The following is a 13,710-nucleotide window of genomic DNA, read 5'->3' on the forward strand; positions in this document are numbered from 1 at the left end:
GCCCGGGCGCACACGTCACCCATGGATCAGACTAAATTTATTCTTCCATTGCGTCACCCCAGGTCCCCCATGTTCTCAGTTTCATCATTTGCACGAATTTTAAGATGTTATCAACCCCGGGCCCCAGTGAAATTTGGGGAAGAAGAAGAGGAGACGGGTTAGTTTCCTATTGGATAATTTCCGTAAGTTTGATTGGGCAGACGGAGCACGTGCCTAAACACAGTTCTAAAAACAAACAAACATGACCTAATGACGTCATAACCAGAGGTCACGAATGAGAAAAAAATAAACACAACCATTTTCTTTTCTCATTCATTTCACCAAGTGTCACTGAGTGTGGGTTTGTTCGGCTGGCGAACAGCGACAACTCTGTCGGTAAGTTAACATTTCTTTTCAAGGAATTCTGCACTTTCTGTAAGATGTCAGTTGATCATTAGGTTATGAAAATATTCTTGAAATGTTAAGCAACATTATTTGAGAAAGCTAATCACTGCTCTGGCACTTTTTCGACTTTTGCGAGGGTTGAATTTGAAACGTCTGGATCTTGGCTGGTCATTTTAATCGTTGTTATTGCCGTTTTTGTGCGAAGAGAGTAAATTTAATTTTCCGAACTGAACCAGAAGTACTAGACTCGCAATTGATGTATGAACAAAGTTGAGTGACACGTTGATAATTTCTTTACTAGTTTGATAATGGTTTTGCCTGTGACGTGATATAGTGTGATTGTCTCTGTGACTTGTGTAAAACTGTAGGCCTAAAGTAATATTAATAAATGTTGGTGTAAAAAATAACAAAAATAACAGCAACAACAAGTTGAACAACAACAAAAATTTCAACAACAGAACAAAACAAATGTGCACAAACAATACTACGGTGCTTTTCCTATCCTCTATGTATTCCCTGAACTATAGGCCTGGTTGGTGGAGCCACCAATCGCTAGCGAGAGGCCAGGGTTAGGGGTAGCTGTGTCTGTCGGGGGAAGTCTGTGTCCAACTGGACTGCCACAATTGTCATTGATCAGTGATTGTTTAAAAAAAAAAAAATAACAATCTCTTTTGAGTAAATTATGTTAGTTTAGTTGGAAAAGTTTCCGTATGGCGCCACCACTTTTTCATTCGAAATAAAATAATAGAGTATCTAATTTAAGTGATTGATATATCCCTTTTTGTAAAAATTAGTGAAAAAGTGGTGGCGCCATGCGGAAAGTTATCCGTTTAGTTAGTAATACTATTCTATCAGAAAAGTTAAAAAGTGGCAGCTTGAAGTTGATAAAGGAATTGTATCCTGTGTCTTCATGATTGATCATAAGCAGGCCTGTGTGGCTGTAAAGAGAATTATTATGAACTCCCACTGCATGCAAACGTTCGTCCTCCAATGATTTACCATGAAGAGAGCATGTGTGCAGTATAACTGGGTGAACTCTCCAGGGAAATGTTTGTTTATACTTTGTTTTATAGAGGTTGCAAAGAACACAAGGCCAAAATTAAAGGCGCCTCAAAACAAAAAATCACTATCAACGAAACAAATATGAATCTTCAGCAGACTCTTTAATGATTCAAGTATTGGTTTGCTTTTCTGCAGCCATTCCACAGAGCCAGGCCCACATTGGAGAAGACTCGGTTTGCTACCTTAGTTTGTGTCTTAAGAGTTCGGTTATGTGCTAGGAAGAATGACTGTAGGTTGCGAGTTAGTTGTGGTTGCTGAAGCCTTTCACAATCCTGGGTATTTCAGTACGAGTGCCTCTAAGATATTCCTCCTAGAACTATGGGGTTCATTATGCTATCGTCTCCAAGAGCGGAACAAACTCATAGTTTTAGGAGTAGAAGATAATGTAGATCGATTTGAAGTCAACATGCTTAGTGACAGTGACAAGTGAAACTTTAAAGGCAGTGGACACTATTGGTAATTGTCAAAGACTAGCCTTCACAGTTGGTGTATCTCAACATATGCATAAAATAACAAACCTCTGAAAACTTGAGCTCAATCGGTCATCGAACTTGCGAGATAATAATGAAAGAAAAAAACACCCTTGTCACACAAAGTTGTGTGTGTTAAGATGGTTGATTTCGAGACCTCAAGTTCTAAATCTGAGGTCTCGAAATCAAATTCGTGGAAAACTATAGCACTTTAGAGGGAGCCGTTTCTCACAATGTTTTATACCATCAACCTCTCCCCATTGCTTGTCACCAAGAAACGTTTTATGCTAATAAATATTTTGAGTAATTACCCATAGTGTCCACTGCCTTTAAGGTGACACACAGGCCAAAAGTAAATTTCAACACTTTGTTTTGTTTTTATTTCCTTGTTTAGGATGTGAATATAGCCAGAATTGAGATCAATCTTTGAGGATTGAAACATGTCTTCTGAAAGTGACGGTGGGGAATCCCCTAAGGGCTGGACTGTTTTAGACGGTCATGGACGCACTGAGGTATTCCAAATTCTCTAATTGTGTTTATTTATTTATTTATTTTAATTGTCTTATTAAACCAAGTTATCCCGTCAGTTTTGTGGAACTGTTCTCCATTGGGACCCTGCATGCAACAGTACAATAAAATACACAAGAATAAAATACGAAAGCAGCAAAAAATGATCTATGAGTACATGAAGTACGATTAAACATAACACAAAATGGGGCCTACATTTAAGAATAACATGCAAAGATGACACAGTCATCCACAAAAAAGAGGCATTGTAAGGCATCAAGTATATTAAAGTGGACTTGAAAAAAAGAATGTGAATTTTTGTACAAACTAAAGGCATTAATTTGTACTTACACAACACATGTGACCAACGGCTTAACGTCCCATCTGAAGGACAAGGACAGTGTTACGGCTCGGGATTCGAACCCACACTCTGGTGATCAGAAACACCATAGTTTGAATTCGGTGCTCTTAACCGCTCAGCCACGTCACTTCAATATATTACATGTATTTCTGTAAATTTCTGCGTGATCTCTTTCAGGATTCTGATGATTCCTCTGGATCAGGCTCCTCATCTGACTTTGTTGATCTTGGAGAGGACAGAGTTCAGTATCATCACACCAGCAGGAGCAGCAGCGCCATCAATGTCGTACCAAGCGAGAGTGTGAGACCAAGCGCAGCATCAAGCCTCCCTGCTAACTTCAGAGCCCACGTGGGCGGAGCAAGCCAGGTTGAGAATCTTAAGGCTGATGCTTGCCTCAATGCTGAAGGCATAACTTCATCTTTATACACCACAATGCCGTTTCAGTTTACATCAGCTCTTGATGAAACCGAAAACAACCCGAGTGCCCCAAGGGGTCAGATACCTGATCTGGAGACTTTGGTATCTTCATGCTCGACGCTTGTCGGCTCAGAGTCCCCTGCCCTGTTATCCTCAACTGGTGACCTTAACAGTTCGGGAAACCATCTTGAGCAAGCTGGCGATGAGCAAATTGAAGTTGCTCAGCAATCGGTGATTATGTCTGATGGAGAGATTGATGCTGCGACTGAAGTTATCCAGGATGAAGAGGGTCCATCTAGCCTCGCATCCGACACCATATCGGTAGACAGCATTGAGGTGATCTCCTTGCCATTGATTGGAGGAGACCAACTGATGAAAGCTGAAACGCTGATGAAGTTTGGATGGTTGGGTGACGAGACAAGGGAGAAAGATAAGGCAGATTCGGAATTGGTTTCTCAATCAGGTTAGTGGAATTGAAATTATGTAGTTAAAATGTTCCCCTGTCTGTCCTTTCAGTGTCATTGAATGAAGGGTTTACTGTAAATACAAAGCTAGCTTCTTGAACATCTTAGTATGTTGAATTTTAAGTATATTAATTTTATTTTGAAGGGACATTGCCATGGGCAGCCCTTCAAGGTGTGAGTGCTTCACTTCACTTGAGCTATTGACCCAAATCAAGTGCCACCAGGAGCACGTTGCCACCTACTTCTGAAACACTGAAACATGGCTACCCCCTTCAAAGTCTGTAAAGATATTGGCATGGGTATCATCCACTGTAAAAGGAACCTGGCTGGTAGGGCCTAGAGCACTTGCTCATCAACTTTTGTGTGAAGCAACTACGGTTATAATAATATTGAAGTCTTATAAATATAGCGCACGTATCTAGCAAACAAGGTACTCAAGGCCCTGAGTATTGTATACAAACTTTCAGAAAGAAAGGTACATGTAATTGCAGTGATGAATTTTGAGACCCAATTATTTAGCACCTTATAAGGGTTTACAAGTTGCTACGGCGCATACAGCAGCCACAGCCAGGAACACTGGGGCGAACCCGTTATCTTTTCGAAAATTTGCACTGGGTTCTTTTACATGCGTTACACAACGGCTTTACGTCCCATCCTCTGGTTATGTGTCATGACTGGGTATCGAACCCATACTCTTACGCTGACAACACCAGAGATTGGATCCGGTGACCTAGATCAGGACATGCCACAAATTATTTAAAATGGTTGGTCAACTCGCTGGCAAATGTAATCAAAAGTACATGTAGGAGGGTTAACTATTAAATAGACTGTACTGAGTATTGATAAATTTTGTCAATACTCAGTACAGTCATGTTCTACATGTATGTAATGTCTCCAGCCTGTAATACCTTTTTTTCTTCTAACTCATCAGTAGCAGACCCTCTGTACAATGATCAGTCTCCTGTGAGCTCACCAAGTGAAGAATCTGACTCGTCTGAGTTTGAACGCATTGAGGTGGACATGATCCCACCCCTGTCCGAGATCGTGAACCATGCTATTCATAATGCTGAGGATGATGAGGAGAACAAGATGGATGTGGCAGGAGCCAGACCAATATCACAAATGGTGAGAGCATGCATGTGTTTACTTGTTTTGTTTCATGTAATTAATTTGTTCTTATAGAGTATTTTATACAAAAAAGATATCAATGTGCTTTACACTAGTGATAATGATATAGTAAAAAATTCACTACATTGGTTTATGTAGTTTTGTTGGGAATATGCAATGGATGATATGGCAGTATTTGTTTCGGACAAACAAGAATGCTCACAAAAGGAAGTATTGGGAAAGCAAATTTGGTCAATTTTTACCACAAGGTTAGACAGAAAGGTTCTGATTAAAGGTGTTTCAAACTCAGTATAAAACATGTCGAGTTAATACTTCCAGTACTTCCTCAGGGTACCACAATGATTTAATAGATGTTAATTTTGCATCAGAATAAAGAATGTTGTTGTTTTTGTTTTTTTACCCTTACACAGCTATGTGTTTTAGGCACTGTCAGTACAAAGCAAAGGTGGGAGGTTTGAATCCCCCTCCCCCAGGGGCCTTTCTCAAACCCTGGCTTGGGCTCCGGCTCAGGCTTAGGCTCCGCGCGCTGTGTACGCAGCTTTGCCTTAACCTGCATTTGGGAGCAACGCGTATTGCTGATTGTACATCAGCATGCGGAGCCTGAGCCGAGGCCTAAGCCGAGGTTTGAGAAAAGCCCTAAGTATGAGCTATGCAATATTGTAAGCCAGATCATTTTTCTCTCTACAGAATGTCGAGCAACCCATCACAAGTCTCTCATCCCCAAGACCAATTGACAAACCACAAAACTACAACGAGGATCACTCTGTCAGTCAAGATGAGACATACAATCTCATCCCTGATCAGCAGTCCCCACCACCGCCATCGCCACGTCTTGGATTGAACATCAGTTCACCCGCACCCGTTCGAGTGTTAAACATCTGGCCCTTGGACGGTCCATTGGTACCCATCCAGCCGTTCCATCTGCCGGCAGAAGTGCATACTAACTCCAGCTTCGGGGCATGGCCTCCTGACCAGCCGCTGAATCTGCCCCCAGATAGATTTGACCTTCCTAGGCCATCGAGACGCCACAGCAATGGCTTGAGTGATGATGGTTTTGAGCTGATAAGGAGACCAAGGAGGCTGGATGATGATGCAGTGTCTACCGTTTCCTCCAGCAGCTCTGATGTATCTGGATTTGTGAATGTCAGACAACGGAATGGTAAGAAAAGGGTAATGCTGTGTGTGTATAGAGGTTTGAAGCTTTGCATGGTGTTAGGACGTACATGTACCATGTAATAACCCGATAGATTTATGGGTAACAGCCATACCCTCCCATCACTCAACAGCCCTATACTGGAAACTGGGTTGTGCGACAAGCGACTCATTTTTGTAGAGCCTGTCACATATGACATATGCATAAAGATAAGATCTTAGAGAAGTGTCCGTTCTGAGGAAAACCAGTGTTGAGTTACATGTATAGTAGAATCTCAACGAACAGAACTTCATCTGCCAGTCTGTACCAGCAAGTTGTTAATAAAGATTTAACGTAAACAAAATCCTTCAGAAATTTAATTTATTTAAAAAAATATACATCTGAAGAGATGGGTGCCGTGCTTTTAAGACACTGGACACTATTGGTAATAGTCAAAGACCAGTCTTCTCACGTGGTGTACGTTATCTCAACAAACATCACAAACCTGTGAAAATTTGAGCTCAATTGGTCGTCGAAGTTGCGAGATACTAATGAAAAAAAAGCACCCTTGTCACATGAAGTTGTGTGCTTTCAGATGCTTGATTTCAAGACCTCAAAAACCTAACTCTAAGGTCTTGAAATCAAATTTGTGAAAAATTACTTCTTTCTCAAAAACTTTGTCACTTCAGAGGGAGCTGTTTCACACAATGTATTATACTATCAACAGCTCCCCAGTACTCGTTACCAAGTAAGGTTTTCTGCTAATAATTATTTTGAGTAATTACCAATAGTTTCCAACCCTGCCTTTAAAAGAAACATACATACATCTGAATATATGGGTGCCTTGCTATTAAGGCTGTAGGTAACCTGTCCTTCCATGAAGAATATTATTTGCGTTTACCCTGACACACTCATGTGTGTAATAAGCACTGTTTGCTCAGTACTTTCCCAGAGTCATGTTAAAAAAAAAAAAAAGCATTACTCTGGTGGGAGTCCAAACCACAATCTTTGCCATTAGATTGCTCGGTAATAATAATAACAATAGCCAGTTTTTATAAAGCGCTTTTCACACCCGAAGGGCGTCCCAAAGCGCTTCACATTATTACCCCTGGTCACTGGGCCTTAATTCACTCCTTAAACCATCTCAGCTCCCTGGTGAGGAGTATACAGCCTGTGCAACATTAATATGTGCTACTCGGCTAAATCAATCACAAGAACCATCTCTGCCCTCACAGGTACCCAATTACTCCTGATTGGAGAGAAGCAATTATAGTTAAGTGTCTTGCTCAGGGACACAAGTGTCACGACCAGGAGTCCAACCCACACTCTGCTCAACAGAAGCACCAGAGCTTGAGTTCGTTGCTCTTATTTGCTCAGCCACTACTCCCTAATGTAGCTAGAGACAGTTCATGGGCACCGCAACAAGCTAATATTTATGCCTCTTCTTTAATCCTCATAGCACCCTCTCTATCCCGCTCTGTCAGCCATCATCACAGTGACTTTGATGATGAGAACCTCTCCAACTTCACGGACGGCTCGGAGGACAGTCTTCCCGCCAACATGATGATACCAAGTCGCAAGTCTGGGGTGAGACAGTATAAGCACAGCAGAGATGAGGGGTTCAACGCTACACTGGATTGGTTGGTCTTTATGGTGTTAATCACTGGTTTGGCACTTGGCATTGGACATTTCATTGGTGAGTGAATGTTAGGCCATGCTTGCATGTAAAAAGCACGCATGATATTCTTCGTACTTTATTTTGATTTCAGTTTGTTTTGTTTTCCATTGGAAACATTTTGCTTTAGGGCCTGAAAAGTGTATTGAAGCTCACACAATGCGTAATATGTACTGTAGGTCAAGCGGCCTAGGGCGGTGGACCCAAGTTCTGTTAGTTTACAGAAAGTGGGTTTGATTTTTGGCTTAGTCAGTCATGACACTTGTGTCCTTGGGCAAGACACTTATACCACAATTGCTTCTTTCCACCTGGAGTACAAATAGGTACTAGCAACAGTAACTTGAGATGGACTGGCATTCTGTCCAGGGGGAATACAAATATTTTCAGTCGTTAATAACAATGAAACAGGGTATAAACAATGGCGTGAGGAGCCATATTGTGTATACAAGTTCAGTGCACAGAGTTAAAGGCAGCGGACACTATTGGTAATTACTCAAAATAATTATTAGCATAAAACCTTTCTTGGTGATGAGTAACGGGGAGAGGTTGATGGTACAAAACATTGTGAGAAACGGCTCCCTCTGAAGTGCCATAGTATTCGAGAAAGAAGTAATTTTCCACAAATTGAATTTCAAGACCTCAGACTTAGAACTTGAGGTCTTGAAATCAACCATCTGAAAGCACACAACTTCATGTGACACGGGTGTTTTTTCCTTTCATATTATCTCGCAAGTTCGATGACCGATTGAGCTCAAATTTTCACAGGTTTATTATTTTATGCATATGTTGAGATTACACTAACTGTGAAGGCTAGTCTTTGACAATTACCAATAGTGTCCACTGCTTTTAAACATGAGAAATGTTTGTTTTTGTCATTGTAGCTCTTCATTTGGTTAGTAATTGTAAGTAATCTACGTATCATCCAAATCAAATGATCGGTTGAATTGTTTAATTTGTTTTTGAATGCAAATAATTTGTTGAAGGATTTTAACTTATTGATTTGATAAGAACCATCAGAATGACAAAAATCATTTAAAAATGATTTGTCGCAAATTTGATCTTGTGAAAGAACTTTTTTTTTTAATTGCGCTACAGGCAGGCTATACTTTTGGTAATTGTCAAAGATCAGTTTCCTAACTTTGTGTATTCTAACTGAAGCATACAATAACAAATCTGTGAAAAATTTTGCTCAATTGATCATCGAAGTTGCAAAACAAAATAAGGAAAAAAAAAAAAAACACCCTTACTGCATAGAATTATGTGCTTTCAGATGCCTTACAATTCAAGTTTTGGGGTGAAGAGCACTGGAGAGATGTTGAACTGCATTACTTCAAAAGATGTTTCCAACAATGTTTTGTACTACCAACATCTCTCCAGTGCTCGCAACAAAGTAACTTTTATGGTCATTATTTTTAGGGATTCATTACCTCCCTTTAAACATCTGTTGTGATTCTGTCTTGCATCTAGGTTCCTCACAAGAGATGGCCTACCAGCACTCCATGAACACTGGACAAGTACAGCGTCTGCGTGAACTCCAGGACGACCTCGTGACCTGCCTGGATCACAGCACAGGTCCCAACAATAAGATCGCCATCACCGCAGAGAGCTCGTCTCCAGCGCTTCAGGCCATCAGGCTGATGGAGAGCCTCAACTCAAGAATCCTCGCCGACAAAGACCCAGAGCAACAGCTTCTTCTTGAGCAGGAGGTAGGTCAGGAACAAGACACCATCAGGCAGGGCGAACCTGGAGACGGAACGTTGCATTTGACTCAGACTGAGAGAAGGAGACCAAGTGAAGAGAAATCCGAGGAGGGGTTGATACTCTCCTTCTTAGGTGAAGTGGGTACGGGTAAGGATGTAGTAATGGATCCCGAGTCAAGTGTAGATTTACATACCAGTTTGTCAGATGATAATAGGCAATTGATTGAGCCTTCTAACGAGAAGGAACAAATACTACTTGAGGTTGCAAAAGAAGACGCTGATAATTTGGTTGTCGGGTTACAATCTGAGAAGGGTTTTAACGATGATCAAGAGGGGCTCATTGAGGATCCTGTAATCTCCTTGGTGTCCGGCCAGCTTGATGATGGACGTGATGAGGAGAAAGACACTCAAAATATGACAAATCGTGATGTTTTACAGGTTTTGAAGAAGTCAACTGAGGTTAGCATTATGCATGAGCAGGATTTAAGTGTTGACAAGGTTGTAGTGGGTAGTCACAGATTGGAGAGAGGATTGGAAGAGGAAAAAACCGACGCAGCTGAGGTTAGCATTATGCATGAGCAGGATTTAAGTGTTGACAAGGTTGTAGTGGGTAGTCACAGATTGGAAAGAGGATTGGAAGAGGAAAAAACCGACGCAGCTGAAGTTGAGATAGAGAATGACTTACAGGGGAAGGATGAGCTTGAAGAGGATGAAACCAACGCAGCTGAAGTTGAGATGGAGATTGACCTACACGGGAAGGGCGAGCTGGAAGAGGATGTCAAGTCCGCCAGCGAAAATGACATCTCTCCTGAATTATCCAGTACGGAGTATGAATCAGCAACAATCAAAGCCCTGAAACAGAAGATGGAACAAATGGAAGAGAGAATGGACAAGGTGCTCCAGACAGCAGAACACTGGCAACAGATGATCGAGGACTTGAAGAAAGATGGAAGCTCAAGAGATGATGAGGGCCAAGACACAAGTCAGTCATCTGAATCCTCAGACAAGGTTAACGACAACCACCCTGATGATCAAACTGAAACGCCAGAAGACCCCCTTGCTGGAATAGCGGCCGCATTTGAGCGTATGTTGCCAGGTTTCCTCCACTCCGAACATGAAATTGATTTTCTGGCATATCTCAATCAAACGGAAGCTTCAGTGAAGTCATTCTTTGTCAGTGAGGATCAAAACAAATCAGGTTCATGGTCGGAGGCGTTTTATACCAAATTAGAAGCTTTAAAAGCCTTTCCAGAATCAGATGAAGTCCAAAAAGTTCTCAACAACACTAAACTCTTTGCAGAGCACCTATCAACAGAGATTGAATCAGTCACAGAATCTCTGAAGAATCGATCAGCTCGGCTTGTTGAGGAGCATAACATCACAGTAGAGGGTCTTGGTGAGCGAGCCAATGGTGCCTGGACAAAACTGAAAAACATCACCTCGGACGTCCTAGACTACAACAAGAAAGTCCTCTCAGGTGTTGGTGAACGCCTAACTGACACTCTACACACTGTGGAAAACATCTCAGCCGAAACAATAGCCAAACATAACATCTCTCTGACTAATGTGGGCAAGATGGCCGAACAGGTCTGGGGCTCCGTCAAAAATTACTCAAGCCGTGTAACTGATGGCATTCTGAACGCAACGACAACGGGAAAGTCTGAATCTGAGCCTTCGAAAGAAAAGAGTGGGTTCGGTCAAACGGTCAAAGATGCTTGGAGTACAGTGAAGAACTACTCCAACGATTTTACGAAGAAGCAAAATTTGTCCATATCAGGACTGAGAGATCAAGTTAAAGCTGCATGGGGAAAAGTCAAGAATACTTCAGCACAAGTCCTTGAGGATATTTCTGATTCAAATCTGGCTGGAAAATTTAAAGAGGGCGCAAAGAAGCTCGGAGAGAAGGTTGAAACGACTTTCAGATCAGTGAAGGATAAGGTGAAGAGATTTCACAAAAAAAAGGTTCGCCATGGGAAGAAGCAACATTCTCAAGAGCGCTCTAAGCATCATCGGCATGAGAATCATTTCAGAAAAACCAGTAGGAATGCGAAGAGGGATTTCCCTAAGGAAAGACATAGCCACGGCTCTGGAAAATCTCATCGGCATCAGCATCAACATAGAGAAAGGCACCACCGTCACAGAGAAAGGCACCATTTGGACATTGAGGAAACGACAGCATCATTTGATGATGATCACGAGCAATATGAAGGGGAATACTCAGTGCCTGTACAACAGCACCATCAGAAGCCTGAACGTGACAATGACCCGATAGAGGCATCGCATCCAGATCAAGGCGACGGCTTTCGTTTTTCCTCCCCACAAGGACCACAGTGGGTGCTTCCTTCTCACGGTAAAACCAAATCTCAAAAAAAGAAAATTTTGAAGGTTAAGACAACATCACAAATAAGGTTAACAGAGAAGCATCAATCTGTTCCGTCTAGAAAACAATCAATGAAATCTGGTGACTCCATCGATCAAAAGCAGAAGGATAAAACTAGACAGGAAGTTCCCCGGGACGACCCAAGACAGCCCTTCAATATCAAAGACTTTCCCCAATTTGATTGCAAAGGGAAGAAGATTATAGAGCCAAAGTGGGAGGATCTTTTTGACTGTATGGACATGCACTGTAAAGGAGATGAAAAATGCATGCAAAGCCAGCGCAAAGATGCAGCCAGGCTCTATTCAGAGCTCCTGGACTACCAGGACTGGCTTAAAGACCGTCACCTCAAGAAGGATGTACGGGAGTTGAAGGACTTCCTTGAGGAACTTGGAGAGTTTCTCAGCGAGACAGACACAGATGACGAAGACTTGGATGAGCTGAAGGACGAATTCGGTGAAATGGTACAAGACATGGAGGAGAGGGCTCTTAAGCGACAGCGGAAGAGTCATAAAAAGTCACAAGATAAGAAGCTGCGAAATGTTAAACTCACAATTGACGATGACAACAGTGTTGGTAGCGAGACAACTGGAAACTCCACCATCGTCATCGACCTCGATAGTCTCCCTCAGCAGAAGGAGTCCCAGACAGATCCATCATCTAAGTCATCTCCTGAGATGGAGAGGCGCAAGTACGCAGGACGCGGATACCAGAGCACAGACGACCAGGAAGATTGGTACCTCCAACGTGCCAAGGACAGGGAGGATCAGCGGAAGCCGCACGAGTCCAATCCGAGTAAGGAGGATAACTTCAACTGGTACCTGCATTGGGTTCAGGGTCGTATTGATGGACGGACTGGGGTGACGGTGTGGGACATGTACGAGTGGATCAAGGAGAGATACGTACTGAGAGAGGAACTGAGGAGGCATGAGATGGAGGATCACACTAATTGGTTCCTCCGAAGACCTTAAATATATACCAGCAATATCAAAATAAACGTGTCATCGGACACTCTTGAAACCCTTCATCTGTGCACTTTAAGGCACAGGACACCTTTGGTAACTGCCAAAGACCATAATTCTCACTTGGTGTATCACAGCCTATGCACAAAATAACAAACCTGTGAACATTTGGGCTCATTTTGGTCATCCCCAAAAAACACTTTTTGCACAAATTTGTATGCGTTCAGATGCCTGAGAAACACTTATGGCTCAAATTCAAAAAGTTTAGTGAGAAATTACCTCTTTCTCAAAAACTATGTAACTTCAGAGGGAGTTGTTTCTCGCAATGTTTAATACTATCACCACCAGCTCTCCATTGCTCGTTACCAGGTAAGTTGCTATGCTAATGTTTTTGACTTTGAGTGACAACCAGAAAAATCAACGTCAACTTGTTGACGTTTGTTAGTTTGGTAAATTGTTTGTTTTTGTTTCGTACCATTTGACATAATGACATACACATGTAATGTTTATCATCATCCAGTTTTATTTATTTCTTTTAGGGTCTGACTGTTGTTGGCTTTGATTTTGTTTTTGAAACTTCTTTGTTACTGACAACTGTGTTTGTTGATCTGAGACAATTTTGAAAACCATCATGGCCATGTGAACTTAAAGGAACACGTTGCCTTGGATTGGACGAGTCGGTCAAAACAAAAGCGTTTGTAACCGTTTTGTATATAATGCATATGGTTGGAAAGATGTTTTAAAAGTAGAATACAATGATCCACACAAGTTTGCCTCGAAATTGCGTGGTTTTCCTTCTACTGTGAGAACTAACACGGTCGGCCATTTATGGGAGTCAAAATTTTGACCCCCATAAATGGCCGACGTGTTAGTCGACGAGGTAAAAGGAAAACCACGCAATTTCGAGGCATGTTTGTGTGGATCATTGTATTCTACTTTTACAACATCTTTCTACCCATATGCATTTTATAAAAAACGGTTACAAACGCTTTTCAAAGACCAACTCGACCGATCCAAGGCAACGTGTTCCTTTAAAAAGATTAAGAAAGCAATATCAGTATTAATCATCTC

At 41.8% G+C, this 13,710-nt stretch overlaps 1 protein-coding gene across 2 annotated transcripts; it reads left to right on the forward strand.

The window, feature by feature from the left end:
- Positions 1-292: 292 nt before the first annotated feature.
- On the forward strand, positions 293-13,380 carry LOC139941825 (uncharacterized). Of its 2 annotated transcripts, none has more exons than XM_071938446.1 (7): positions 293-375; positions 2,311-2,428; positions 2,962-3,664; positions 4,597-4,790; positions 5,481-5,952; positions 7,385-7,621; positions 9,068-13,380. In XM_071938446.1, exons 2-7 carry the CDS (start codon positions 2,357-2,359, stop codon positions 12,646-12,648), a joined length of 5,259 nt encoding a protein of 1,752 aa, XP_071794547.1. In that variant the 5' UTR covers positions 293-375; positions 2,311-2,356; the 3' UTR covers positions 12,649-13,380. The 2 variants fall into 2 exon arrangements, with proteins under 2 accessions (XP_071794547.1, XP_071794548.1); XM_071938447.1 differs by having other exon boundaries at positions 4,600-4,790.
- Positions 13,381-13,710: the final 330 nt, after the last annotated feature.

The sequence above is a fragment of the Asterias amurensis genome, chromosome 9, assembly GCF_032118995.1.
Source record: "Asterias amurensis chromosome 9, ASM3211899v1".
NCBI lineage: Eukaryota > Metazoa > Echinodermata > Asteroidea > Forcipulatida > Asteriidae > Asterias > Asterias amurensis.